At 35.1% G+C, this 14,953-nt stretch overlaps 1 protein-coding gene across 1 annotated transcript in view; it reads left to right on the top strand.

Moving 5' to 3' along the window:
- LOC108780979 (membralin) overlaps positions 1–14,953 on the top strand; it is a 59,231-nt gene that overhangs the window by 24,317 nt on the left and 19,961 nt on the right. Inside the window, exon 9 of the mRNA XM_018548832.1 lies at positions 1,043–1,175. Within this exon, the coding sequence (XP_018404334.1) occupies positions 1,043–1,175 (133 nt within the window). The remainder of the gene's footprint in view (positions 1–1,042; positions 1,176–14,953) is intronic.

Raw genomic sequence — 14,953 nt, forward strand, 5'->3', positions numbered from 1 at the left:
GAATCCAACTGGATCTATAGTATAAATACTAACTCGACCACGTATCTTGGCGAAAATAAAAGACAGTAATCGCATATAAGAATAAATGCTTTTTTTCAAATGGTATAAAAACACTTTTCTCTCCTCTCTCTCTCTCTCTCTAAGAATATTCGTGTATCTCGTTACTATCTCTGTTAGATTATTAGGAAACATTAGAAACCAATGTTTCAAGACATCTTCTTTGTATTGTGTAAGGTGAGTCACTTTTTATACCTTAACGATGAAAAAATATGGTCAATTATCACAAATTTAAATTTAACAGAAATTTCAACATTAAATCTATATAAATCTAATGTAACTCAAATAATAAATACAAAGCAGGAACATTAAATTTGTATTAGCTGAGGATGATTCCAAAGTGAGTTCTCGAAACGTTCTAAATTTGTTATTTTAATGGAATAAAGTAATAATTTGAAGAAATTCACTTCTTTTTATTACTATATATGTATACCAACAACAACGCTGTACTTTCATTCGCTCCTAATCACTGGAATTCATGATTAGGAAACACGTTGGCAAATATAATATTGTATGCATGTAGGTATGTATTTTTTTATTTTCATCGTGTTGTTACAGATATTTGAATTTATAGTAATGTTTCACTTGTTAAGTAAGATTGAATGTTTAACGTTTGTGAAGCGATAGGAAAGATCGATATGGTACATCGTTTTTACAACATAACGGCCGTGCATTGACGATAAATTTACGAAAAACGAATTTTGTTCACTGTCGGAGTTTTAATTGCGTGGAAAATTGTCCACTGATATAGGACACGTTTGTATCCATTTGATAACGTTAGAATCGGTTGTTCTTTTGACATTATTTAATTTGAAGTATTATATCAATATTATATTATTGTAATTCATAAACATATTATTTAAAAAATTTATAATATGAAAAATTTAAAAGAAAGTTTATATATTTGATCCAAAATATCGAACATCAGCATTAGCTTTTTTTTTATTGTCATTACTCATTAGATATTTCTGCTTATTGTTTTTAGGAATGGAGGCACTTATGTCTGAATTTTTCAATGACACAACCACTGCGTTTTACATAATCTTGATAGTGTGGCTTGCTGATCAATATGATGCTATCTGCTGTCACACGGCTCTTACAAAGAGGCACTGGCTAAGGTATGTATTATAATTATCATTGATTTTGCAAAAATTAATAACATTGTCTTTTCTCGTGTCTTGAGCTTCGATTATCACGAGCAATAGGTTCACTGAGTAGTAAAGAAGAAAATCTAAGTGTTTCTGGTAGGAGACAAGATGATCGGGAGGGCATTTAATTAAAAAGGATCAAGTTGTATTAAGTAGAGTGAGCCTTGCGTGTCGGATATGTTAGCTAACCTGCTAGCGAGCAATCTTTTTCGCTTTAATCCAATAGCACTGGCTAAAACTGTTACGATCTGTGCCGGCACAAGCTTCTTTCAAAACTATGTATTTGAAATACCTTAGGGAATTGAATCTTTTTTATAATTGTGATTACACAAAATAGAGAGAGATGTAGTATATTTTTATCAACAGAGGTATTTTATAAGATATTTCTCTTGCATGGTCAGATAGATCGTATATATTCATACCTATTAAGAACAAAATTATTAAATGGTAATAAAAATTTCTTTTAATAGTACCAGCTTGACTTTCTCTGAGAATCGGCATGTTTTTGATTGACTTTCATTTTAAGAGTTAGAATTTTTTCAATTTTAAGAGGTTGAGTGGCGAAAAAAGTGGCGCCACTGTCGAATTCCTAAAGGGAATTCCAAAGATTAATATTTACTTTTGGTAAATAAATATTTCCTAAATGAAAAAATGATAGTTACGAGTATAAATCAAAGTAATGATCCTTATACCAAACATATATATATATATATTCAAAATATTCAGTTACTATTTAAACAAATATTTATTAAAATTTAGTACATTTTTTTCAGCGTGTGTGCGTGTAATGTTATGCCTAAAAAAATATATTATGATCTTTTTGTTGTTTGCCCTGATTCACCGAATATATATAAATATATGTATTTTATATCTGATTATTGACATATTCTGGTGATGCGATTAGAATTATCGAGTCGGATCAGATTTAGACGTCCTTTCTGCACAGGTTGTCCATTGATCTGTGGTTATAAACGTACGATCGATGTACATTCCGCAAACATCGAACAGCAATTCGCTGATTCAACAATCTAGTTGATCCTACGCAGAGACGTCAAAGCGAGGTTGAACTGAGAACTTCACAATAGAGATCGGGCTTTACGCTCGGTATAGCTTAGATCTCTCGGAAGGACTATACCGCGAGGCAATTTCCCTGGACGAACGAAGGGTTAGATCGGAACATTAGAGACATTAGGTGACGATTAAACAAAGCCGTCACCAACGACGAACTTACACCGATTCAGGGAATCCTATATTTCGACTCGGACGCAAACTCCTATGATATGGATTATTATTATTGGTTCGCTCTTACGGAATTGCTTTAAATCTTAAATAGATCCTTCTAAGGAAGTGATTTGAAGTACAAGGCATTCTTAAACGCGTTTCTTTTGTTAACTTGTTTTACTCATCTCCCGTGAAAAAAAATGCAATTAATTTGAAATATTTATTTTAAAGAGAGTTCTTGAAAATAAATAGTAAAAGATAACATTTTCTCGCGTCTTTGTATTGGAAAATTATCAACGTTTTACAAAATTCTACTTTGCGAGACGAGAAATTTACGCTTGATCTATTTTCGATTTGTATTCGGGCTTGGTGAGAATCAGTGGAACCTGAGTGTGCAGTCGGACCAGAGATTGGAAACGGATCATTAGAACTGGCATTAGCAACAATTAAATAGATCTGACGCCGGTAATAGTATTCGAGTCTCCGAAGAGCCCAAGTACGCGCCGCGCGTCCTGCTCCGTAGTCTTCTAATACGGGATTTACACTGAGGTGTAATTAGGATCAATTCTAATCGCGTGAGCGAAGCTGTGTCTCGGGCAGGAGTAATCGAGATCGTTATCGAGGGCGACGCGTGTCTGCAAGACAAATCAAATTGTCTAGTGAAACGCGTTGTCACTCACATAACGAAACGATCATTATGTTACTTATATATTGTATCACTCTGTGCGATATATAAAAAAAAATTGGAGAAAAAAGAAAAGATAAATACATATTAATAGTTTAATCGTGAACAATGCTCTCTGTGTCTATATAATGATAATTTTAAATACTAATATTTAGCGCGCGCGCGGGATTGAAAATTTTGATATTAATTTTAACACTTATAACGAAAAGACCGCGTAGTTTGTATTTCAGTACTCGAATATAATATTATACATAAATTGAATTATGCTTGAATCTCATTAAATATATTCAACATTAACACCAATATCTTTTATTTAATGCATTCATCAGGGAAACTATCGAACACTAATAAAATATTTTCCGATTTGAGTATCTGACGTGAGATTGTCGTTATATAGTTCCTGTGTCAACTTGTCTCTGTATACGTTAACTAATACCATTTTCCTCGTGTTTAAAGCGTTTATGTAATTGTATCGCGGACTTTCTATATACAGAACGTTTTGCATTAAATGCGTCATACGCGGATTAGGCACGAGTTACGTACAGATGTGTATTAGAACGCCAATGAACACTATTCATCGACTGTTTTCACGGGTCATCCGCTTTTAATTAGAAATCCGACTTTCACTTACGAACGGTTTATCGGATAGTCCATGTTTAGTTTCTGTTACGATTCTGCCACTGTTTATAAACTAAAATCTCCAAGCAGAAATGAAGGAAGAAATGCGCAAAAGTTGGTAAGTGTAGGTATAATGATTTTCTTTAACATGCATGTTGTGAATGCAGATATTTTGAATTAATTTACGTTGACAGCTAATAAACTTGGAATTCTATATGAAAAACGTATGGTACATTTGATTTTTGTTGTATTTTTTGCGCTACAATTAAATGTGACAAAAATGTTAGATTGATTTCTTTTTCTTGTGTATCATTCTGGGTGTATAGGTATGGTATACTATATTGGAAACTTTTAAGTTTAACTTTTTTCCAAGTGTTGCCATTCTTATAGGTTAAAATAAAACTCCTGAAGTGAAATCAGAATGGTATACGAGAGGAAAAGTCGTGTAACATACGAGATGTGGTAGGTAGATATTGCTAAGGGCGAATAGAGAAAGTTCAATGATCGTATGTCCCCTGATATTGATATGCGAATTTAGGCTATATATTTCTTATTTAATTATCGTAATACATGGAATAGTGTCATGATTTAATTGATTTGATGAACTTTCTTACTAAAAAGTTTTTTGTCTATTGATGATTTATAAAGAAAAGGTATAAGACGTTTTAATTGTTTACTGAATATTTATGAACTATTTCTCTGCGGAAAATCGTAAATGCACTCGAACAATTGATTCCATGCAGCATTAAAACCTCAACCTCGTGGTAAGAGTTTCATCCATTTGTTCGACGGAGGCTCTCTATACCACACGTGTGAAGTCGCGCGGGGATCGCCCTCGAAAACAATTAGAAAAGTGCTTTATTGAAAAGCCTTGTTGTAGTTCGTTGGATAATCTTGAATCCATCGTTATATTTCTCAAGTTAAATTGTATATATATCAATGTTTGCTTTTATAAAGATTGGTGGAATTGTGAGATGTTTATTTTTGTTTATCATAAACTGAAAAACCGATTATAAATAACAATTCTGTCGAGATTATTTTGATATTTTGATCGTATGTGACTTTCGTTATACGACATTCGTTCAAAAAATATCTAGACTTTGATTGTAATTTTTGTTTACAGAAAATAAACTCACTGGCGGGCTAATGTGACTTTATTTAGGTATTCATACACACATATAATTAGTTTTCTATTGTTCTGCATATTTTTGGAAGACTGTTCTTGATATTGCTACAAATTGTTGTGTTTTGTATCATTTTTTCTTTCAAATCGAATTTTATTTTGAGAAATAAAGAAGCAAACGGTCAAGAGAATACGGAAGTTGTTATACTTGCAAATTTTCGTAAGTTTGTTGAAATTGCACAAATTATGTATATGACGAATGTATACATTTTATCATGGTAAAATTACCGATTACTTGTTTTGGCTTTTCATTTTTCTGCTCGTGTGTGGTGTGTTACATCAATAGAACATAAAGTAAGATTTATTTCGTGAGATAATTTTTTTTTAAATACATACAGAGTTTATAAGCGACTAGTGTGACGTTCGAAGATGGAGATGGTCTTAGACGCTCGGTAGTTGAAAGGAATGTATTTTTAATTTAACTCAAGCAGAGTTTCTCGCTAGGTCTTTCTTTAATCTTTTTTTCTTCTATTATCTTTCGACAAAGCAAGTTTCTCAAGCGTTTTCTCTTCCTACTTGTTTTTTTCGTAGAAATGTAACTGTTTTCATTGTGTTTGCGGTTATCAAAATGCGACAATCTCAAGTTGCAGCAATCTATATTTTACTATTGTGATTTTCTAAATATATGTATACAATTGCATCTAGATCTAAGAATTGAAATTAATTTTGAGTGAAGTTACTCAAGTGAATAGTGGAGGAGGAAAAGTCAGACGATTCTTCACAAAAGATTGAAGTAAATGGATCGTTGAATATGATGGATGCTAGGATATGTTCACTCTTGCGTTCTTAATCGTCGGACAGTACGACTGATATTTTTGAAAATTCTTCTGTAAATTGATTAACGAGATCACGAATCAATTTATGTAAAGAAATTTCTGTGCATATAAATTTAATGAAAACGAACAAATATGAACAAGTATGATATGTTAAATTGTGTGTGTTTGCACATTTGTGAATATTGAAGAAATATACATATACATATATCAAGTGAATATAGAATATATTATTATATGTATGTTTTTCTCATCTCTCTCTCTCTCTCTCTCTCTCTCTCTCTCTCTCTCTCTCTCTCTCTCTCTCTATGTGTGTTTGCACATTTGTGAATATTGAAGAAATATACATATACATATATCAAGTGAATATAGAATATATTATTATATGTATGTTTTTCTCATCTCTCTCTCTCTCTCTCGGGGTGTTAGCAAAACAACACATTGGTCTTATTGAACATTTTTCTTAAGAAAAGTTCTTTCAACAACAGAAATACAGACATATGATACATTATATTTGATGTAATATTGGCTTCATCATCTGTATCTATGTTATTTTTCTATAATCACGATTATTTTACCTTTTTAATAAGAATGTATTTATTTTACGAGAATACGGTAACGTTGCGATCAGAGATAGAGAAAAGAGAGAACCGTTCCTCGATATATGTGGAATCACGAAGGTGAAACCAAGAGAGACTTGCACTTAAAATCCGTAGTATAGACCAGGTTCTTTCATGACTTTCGTGGATTCGAACGCACGTTCAATTCCATTTGAACTTGGATGCAAAAAATATCTTTCGCACATTCCGTCTCATTGACAACATATATCCAAAAGAACATAGAATATATGTATAATAGAACGAAGCTAAATACAAAGTAATGAATAAGCAACAATATTTTGTCTTATAATATCCAGTAGGAGATTCGGCGAGATGAATAATTTGAAAATCTAGCGAAACGCGCGACGGGACGGCGCGTATAAATTTCTGTATCTTGGACGCTTCACAGAAGGGCTTATATTCGCGACATTCGCGCCCCGCGGGCGTCGGTGGCGACGACGCCACGCGTCGATCGACGGCGCGACGCGAGCGGAGCGTCGAGTGCTTACAATCAGCTGGGCTTGTCCGCAAATAACACCGGAGGATGATTATGATTGAATAAGGTCCGTAATTGAGGCTATTGAGCAATTATATAAATAACACACGACCCAGTACACACGCTCGGATGTAGGCACTCGTAAACACATAGCACGAGTGGCGGAGCGGTTGCGTGGGGTGTTATTTCAACGTTATGGGCGAGGGGTGGCTGGTCGGGTGGCTCCGCCGTCGACCGGGAGCGCCCCGACGAGTTGGGTGGAAAATTACAGTGCAAACATAACGTATACCTATGTATATACCGTGGCGCGAGGCCATGGTACATCGCGTTTGTCGGTGTACCGCGTTAGGCGGGGCCGATGATCTCCAATTGCTTGCGCTTGGAAAATCTTGGCCGTATCGTCACAAATTATATTGTATTATTATATGCCAAGGATTAAATCGATTCAAAAATAGCGTCCTCCGGTGTATCACGTTTAGCATAATAAACTGATCTAACTGTCAGCTTCCACATTGCGCTCTATAATTACCATACCATTTTTTATTCGTATGATTGGATTTTTTAAGTGAAATAATTCCCTATTTTTTTTTAGAGTATGAAGTTTTGTTCGAGAATATGACGATATTTATAAAGTTTTCTATACGATTGTGTTTTCTGCCGTACATATTAATGAGATGATCAATTACGTCGACAACTGTATTGTAATTAATAATTTTCACATTTAACGAGATATTTTATGATATCAGTTTTTATAAAAATTGGTTAGACAATTTATTTAAATGTATTTTCTACGTTAATGGAATCATATCGTATCATATATTAAAGATAATTGTTCTGGACAAAATTGTAGCTTTTAAGATCGAAATTCTATATTTTCGGTAGAATGTGCGTGCGTGCGTGTACAAGGTAAAATTCTCTCTGGAAAAAAACAACAAAATTTCGTTACATTTGTGATGATTCTACACGCTCTTAGTATTTCAAAGAGAATGAAACGAGACGGGTATAGGAAAATATTTTCTTGGAACACCTACAATCGGTCTCTGTCTCAGGGTTCTTTTAGCTTCTACTTTTAATCCTGCGAGCGATCTTAGGCCGCTCCTCTATTTTATACGAGTACACCCCGTTGCGGCAACCGGATTTCAACAGCGAGTGAAAGCTTAAGCTATATCTTTTTGTTCGACTTCGTGGGGAATGTCCATCTAAGACGAACTATAATTAGTTTTTCTATTCTATCGATTACTTTCCGAAGATGGACACTGTGAAAGTAAGGAAAAAAGACGTAGGTATGCGTATAAGAGAATAAAAGAAAACGCAAAGCTCGATATTCTGGGAGTTGGCGTTTTAATCAGGGTGCCCCGTTCGTCTCGGATATCTTGAACAGAGAGAGCGCAAGAGCGCGCGCGCGAGCGTGCGAGAGAGAGAGAGAGAGAGAGATAGGGCAAAGGGACGGAGAGGATGGGTGAAAGGGAGGTAAAAAGGGGGCGTCAGACAGGCGCCAAGCGAACGGTACAGGCGGTCGACTCCCTGACGGCCGCTTGATGGAACCGAGAGCTGACTTTATTTTCCGCGAACCATCTTCTCATCCTCCCGTTCACTCGATCGTATACGCGATCGGTCGCCACTTTTGTCCTCGCGACAGGGTGCCGAAATACAGTACAATCTCTACGGGGGTTTCTCTTGCTACCTTTATATCTATATATGGATCTACATTTACGTCTGATGCTCGCGAAGAAGGTGGTGTTTGTCACTTTTTTTATTACTAAAAAAAGGAACAAAAAATGAACGGAATACAAGTCATAAACCAATCGTTTCGACTTATAAACAATTCTTTCTGACTGATTTATGAAATTATTGAAATTGGAAAATCGCAGGATTCCTATTATTTCACTCACACTGAATTATAATATTATGAATGAAACGACATATAAATTCTTTTAAAATAAATTGATTTTAATTCGATAGTATAGTCAATATTTAAAATCAATATTTGCGACTTTATGTCATATTAAATAAAGTCACGTTTATAATATCAAGAAATAGTTATTAGAATGTATATTCTTTATTGATTTTTCTGTCCATTGTAGTACCTAATAGTGACTCATTGCAAAAACATAAGCTGATATATTAACACAAAGTTAACGTATATGTGGTATAAACTTACAGTATTACGAATCTCAATGAAATAAAATTTTGGAATTAATATGTTTATAGCGTGTTCACAAATAAAATTAAAAATATTTTAGATTTATTAATTGCTATTTATATCATTGCTTAACTCTTGAAAATATTTTGTATACACGTGTGCTCCAATTAGAACCTACCTATATTTTTTATATTATTTATCAGTAATGTATTTGAAATATTTTACATATTTTGAAAATATATTTTCTGTCGTTAATGGTTGATAAAATGTGCTGAAAGAAACAATTATGTTGCAACTCGTGATTAATATCATTTAACGGCACTGTACGTTTTACGGTATTCCGTCCAAAATGAAAAGTCGGGATGGTATTTGCCACGTGACAAGGTGCATGATTAATCGTAAACAGTGGATAGAAAATTAGTCCTCGTGAGATAATTAACCAGTATAATTAATCGTCTTGACTCCCGACCGCACAGTTTGGAATACTAAACAGACTGTCATCCGTGTCCAGAAAAATGCGTCTTTCGGCTGAAGGCTCATTATCTCTCTTTTGCCATTATTACTTTAAACTAATATATTTTCGAGAGTTATACCTAAATTTAAAATCATAATGCATTATTTTAACAGGTTTTAAAAGGATCAATAATTTATGAGATGATGATAATACCTACATTTGTTTTTTCTGTAAAACCGCAACTTCTTTAAAATTCGAGAAATATTTTAATCTTACAATTAGAGGATTATTTTTTGGAATTTATTTTTATATATAAACGCGAGGAAAAACTCCAATTACGAAATGTTGGAAGCTTTGATACTTTTTGTCTCATGGTTTTCCTTAAATGTCGGTAATCTGGTTGATAACATACGAATGCGAAGGGAAATGCACGGAATAAGTACACTTGTTCGCATCATCGAAGCGAGCTAATCATGTTTTGTAATATGAGTTAGGGTTAATCAATAAAGTGTGATTTGATAGCAACAGTGGATGTTGCTTTCACGTTTCAATCTGCTAGAACTATATACAAGGCGAAGAAACATCAATCTCTTGAGTCGAAACACTTGCACTCTAGTGATCGGTGATAAGTTCTAACAAATTGGCCGTTTTGCAGCTGATCGCTTCTACGAGTGAATAGTTTCATTTCCATGATTTAATTAAAAATGCGGTATATAAAGTCACTATTATTTCTTTTTGTGGAAACTTATTAATTTCTCGATAGTGATGAAATGATATTTGACTTCGGTTAATTGTTTTGAAAATCTTAGAAACAGAAGGGGAATGAAAATTGAGTAAACGAAGAACACAAAGAAATTTGCAATTTTGTACCCTAAGTGAAGCGGTTGTATGCATTGAATGCCACACTAACGCGGCAGGAGACCCGCTTATAAAATTAAGAGATAATGAGAATTAACGACGATGACAGCAATCTGTGCACGCCTTGATACCGCCTTCTCCGTGTGATCGAACAGGCTCTCTACGCTGCTGTAAAATGAATACAAATCTGCATCGCTTTAACTTTCAATAAAGATTACAAATAGCGTGGTATATGTATATACATGTACATGCAAGAAATTCTCAGAAATAAACTTTTTTAGTTTAATTAATTTATTTACGCGCCTTATATCGTGAGTGTTGTTTTTTAATATTCTTTATATATATATTTTTTATATACACATATATGTGGGAGCGCGCGCGTGTCTGTGTAACAACTATATCATTGTATTATATTATTTTATACACTCGCTTAACTTTATTGGTTGCCTAAGCGTTCTGTCAATTCGAATCGCTGTTTAACACGGTAATTTTATCACTATCGAAACTTGGGTGTACTCTTGACCGACCGCTTTAAGCACTCTCGACACTTTCTCGTGCACTTGTAAGCATCCTTTCACCTCTTAGCGTTAAATCTTTGACCGTCCTTGACTCTTTTCTCAATTGAGTAACTTTTAGTGATAAAAGTAAAGAAAAAGCAAATCAAATCGGTTGTTTCGCACAAAAATCCCAAGTTATTAACGCATTTGACCTTTTCTGATTTATAAAATATGATGCTTATCATGATTAAATTTGCTTGTTCGTATAGGATAACTGGTGCAATCTTCTACACTATAATGTTAAAAAGCAAGTGAAATCCTTACACTTATTCAAAATAAGATATCTCTATTTTTCTATTTTCAAGCCGCGGGTGTCATTATTTTAAAATTTCTTCACAATTTCAATATATATACTATTGCACATAATAACTATAGTTAATAATACATATAATTATTCTTTTCTTAACGTTTGTAATAATTGTATTTTTCGTAAGTATGCAAAGCTTCATATGTGAGATTTAACATACACGAGTTTTTATGGCAAAAAAGCAACGAAAAGAAGACGGATGCGTCATACGGGTATTAATTCAGCGTGTCATTAAAACTGAGTTCCAGCGTATGTTTGCCAAAGGTTGGTTTTATGACGTTGTCAAAATGAAATTCCATTCGGCATGTGTAATTCAAAACGGATTTTTGAGCAGAGCATAACTGGTCGTTGCTACGTATATTTTGTCAATATTTTACGAAGCGTATTTTAGGAAAAGGAATGATAATACTTTCCGTTTAATTAATGTTGCGAGGGAGAAATGTTAAATTTTAATCATGTGGGAGATTGTGCAAGAATTCTTGAAACTTTCAAAAAATGTCAACTTTTAAAACGTAAAAATTTTAAGGGAGAAAGACCATATTATCGCGTTGTTGTACAAAAGTGTCAGAAGATTGTGGCGAGAAAGCAGAAGTGTACCAAAAATATCTAATATGGAGTATAACATACCAACTTTTTTATATAATAGAATATATAAAGGTAATTCATGTAAAGCAATTTTTCCTAAAATGTCGTTATTACGAAATCTAAGAACGCATCGTGATTCGAGTCAAATCGAATACCGAAATCGATAAAAAATTGCGGCTGGTAAATAAAATGAAATCAGACCAACCGGAAAAATATAATGCAAACGTAAATACACGATAAATCTACCGGGAAACATTTCCCACGATATTTGTTTCACCGTTCGTGATTCCCTTCTCTCGTCGTTCCATTTGTATTTTTATCACATCTATTTTCACCTCGTCTGTTTCGCATGCCCGTCGATGCGTATTCGCCCACTTCCATCGTACAACGTACGTGCATATAGTTAGCCATTTATGTATCTCAAATTCTAGCAAATCCTCGCGAATCTGCCGCTGAACGCAAATGGCACGTGTGGACAGTTTCACATGAGATCGTACGTTTTGAGATTATAAGTTTAATTGGTATTTGCGTATGTGCGTATATTTGCGTGTCTACTACAGAACTCATTTGCGATGAATAATGCAGCGAATTTGTTTAATCCTAACACTCTTTTTAGAGAGATGTTCATTTCTAATGTATCTTACATAGTAAATAAATGATTCTTTGAGATTATTGTGTTTTTTACGTTGTTTTAGCTAAGTATATATCGGTAAGATTATGATTGATAAAAATAATATTAAATTTTATGTGCTGGGGATTATTTATTTTTTACCAAGAAAGCTACATGCGTTGTGAGACAATATAACAGTTATTTTTCATTTTTTACAATGATTTTCTTATACATAATAATTTTTAAAAATGTCGCGAATTTGTTTATCGTGAAAGGTTAATTCTGCTTCAGTTTGGAATAATTAGTTTTACCTTTCATGCATTCTGATCTTTATACAATTGTGATTTTGCAAGACTGAAATAGCTTTCGTGGATAAATAGTATCGTCGAGCCATGAGAAATTCCACGCGCGCGTTTAATATCGTTCGTATCACCATTACGTTTGCTTCGACCTTGCGTATCGTGGTCGAGTATAGTTGCGTCGCCCATATTGCGTTTTCCATTGTGAGTGTACAGGCGTACCTGCACTCATTTGTGTACCTGAAATTCCAACAAATCCTCGTGAATCTGGTTCGGCGCGCAAAAGGCACGCAACGACATATTCGCTCGATCGCGGAAGTCCGTCGCGTCCGTCGCGTCGCGTCGCGTCGCCTCGCCTCGCCTCGCCTCACCTCACCTCGCCTAGTCTCGCCTCATCTCACCTCACCTCACCTCATCTCGCCCAGCGTCCCATCTCGTCCCGTCCCGTTTCGTTCCGTTCCGTTCCGTTCTGTCCCGTCCCGTTGATTCGCGCATGGACAATTTCATTACTCGTATTGGAGGATGCTGATGGTACGCGGTGGTAGTGGAGGGTGCAGTGGCGTGTGCAGGCGAAACTACACTATTAAATGGTGTCCTGACGGGCGCCAGTTAGGTGCACCATGGTATAGCCCATTCTCGTCGTGTCACTCCGAATCTATTTGCATAGTAATGGCGCCGCGCGTCGCTTCCCTTCCAACCCCTTTACGTATAAATACCACTGTGGACTGTCATAGGAAGTACCGTCCGTCTGAAACGAAGCCTTCCTCTCATTCCTTCCCGTAGAAGATTTCTGGAAGCGTTTGCTTCTCCTCGCTGGAAAATACTCCACGAGAATACTCGTTGCATAAATTTGAGGGATCAACGTTAATCCAGTTTTTAGATTTTAGTCCTACCGTATACATGTATATATATATATATATTATATTTTGCACACGTCGAATTTTTAAATCATTCTTAATTACTTTCAATTTGAATAATTACCTCTTATTTGCACTTTGTATCGTGTAGTCTGCATTCCTTATCATTTTACGACGTTCTCTAACATTTTCCAGATTGATGATACAATTTATGCGTATCGATTAGTAATATGATTTGTAATACGACGAGAATTTACAGAAGATGCCCGAAACTCAAACGAGCGTATTAATAACGTCAGGAGTTGATAATACGGATGTTCTGGGAAATGCTGCCGATAGAGTGAATATATGTGCGAATGTGGATAAGTAGACAACACACGACCGTTGCTAATTGCTTCGCGACGGTTTGATAGAATTTCTCGACATCGACTGCTTATTGGCAACAATCGCTGTCGATACTCCTCGAAATATACATCTCTCGTAAAATATCTTCATCGTTTGTTAAGAGACTAATATTCTTGGAAACATGATATCTCCGGTCGAATCTAGCAACAGTTTGTGATTACAAACATCTATAAGAAATTTTATCTTAGCAAATATACGAGAAGAATTATAATAGCTGCAACGATCGTTTTGAAAGGCTGCTTAATGGTAAATCGGAATATCATTTAATAATGTTATTTATCATTATAATAATGTATATAAGATGTGTATGTCTTTTCGAAAAAAGAAATGAAGATTTTAATCGAGTATCATTTGCGTTGCGAAAATAAATAACGTGAATTCGAAATACTGTGAATGGAAATTAACTATCTCGAGAGATTGTCTTAGGAGATGCGTTCCAGTTATAGTTCCAGGCACTTGAGAGTTTAGGGTTGAGTGAAGCGAAGGAAGTTGTACAAACCTGACGCGACGCGCGAAGCAGGATGTTTGCGATAATTAGAATCTTATTGAAAACGGCACCGGTTTTCCTCGAGCAACAAACAGAACGTCAGACTCTGTGCTCACTGGAGCGACTAGGCGCGATTCCCAATTATTCATCGTAATCCTAATTATCTCTCACTTTTGATTTGTCGCGAAAATCCGCGATGTTCCGTCTTGGCTCTCCATGAGAACACATCTCGAGACGAAGTTCGCAATAATTAGGAAGCACGAATGGAGTGAAAATATCAAACGTTAAAAGACGGGGAAACGTAGACGGCGATCGAGATGGAGGGTGCAGGAATCCTCGCTTTTTGTTATGACAATAATGAACTATGACCGTTAGTTCCTTCTTCCTATGGTGTTTCTAGGAAGGTCCGGTTCTTTTACTTCTGTCGCGATAAACGGAGAGAGAAGAAGAATACATGGGGAAAAATACACAGAAAACAACCATAATGGAGGTTAATTGCGGAAAGGTGATTGTGAAAGTTGGGAAGATCAGCAAAAATGAAAAAAGCATCCTGTGTTTTGTCTCTCTCTCTCTCTCTCTCTCTCTCTCTCTCTCTCTCTCTCTCTCTCTCT

The sequence above is a fragment of the Cyphomyrmex costatus genome, unplaced genomic scaffold, assembly GCF_001594065.2.
Source record: "Cyphomyrmex costatus isolate MS0001 unplaced genomic scaffold, Ccosl1.0 scaffold75, whole genome shotgun sequence".
Taxonomy (NCBI): domain Eukaryota; kingdom Metazoa; phylum Arthropoda; class Insecta; order Hymenoptera; family Formicidae; genus Cyphomyrmex; species Cyphomyrmex costatus.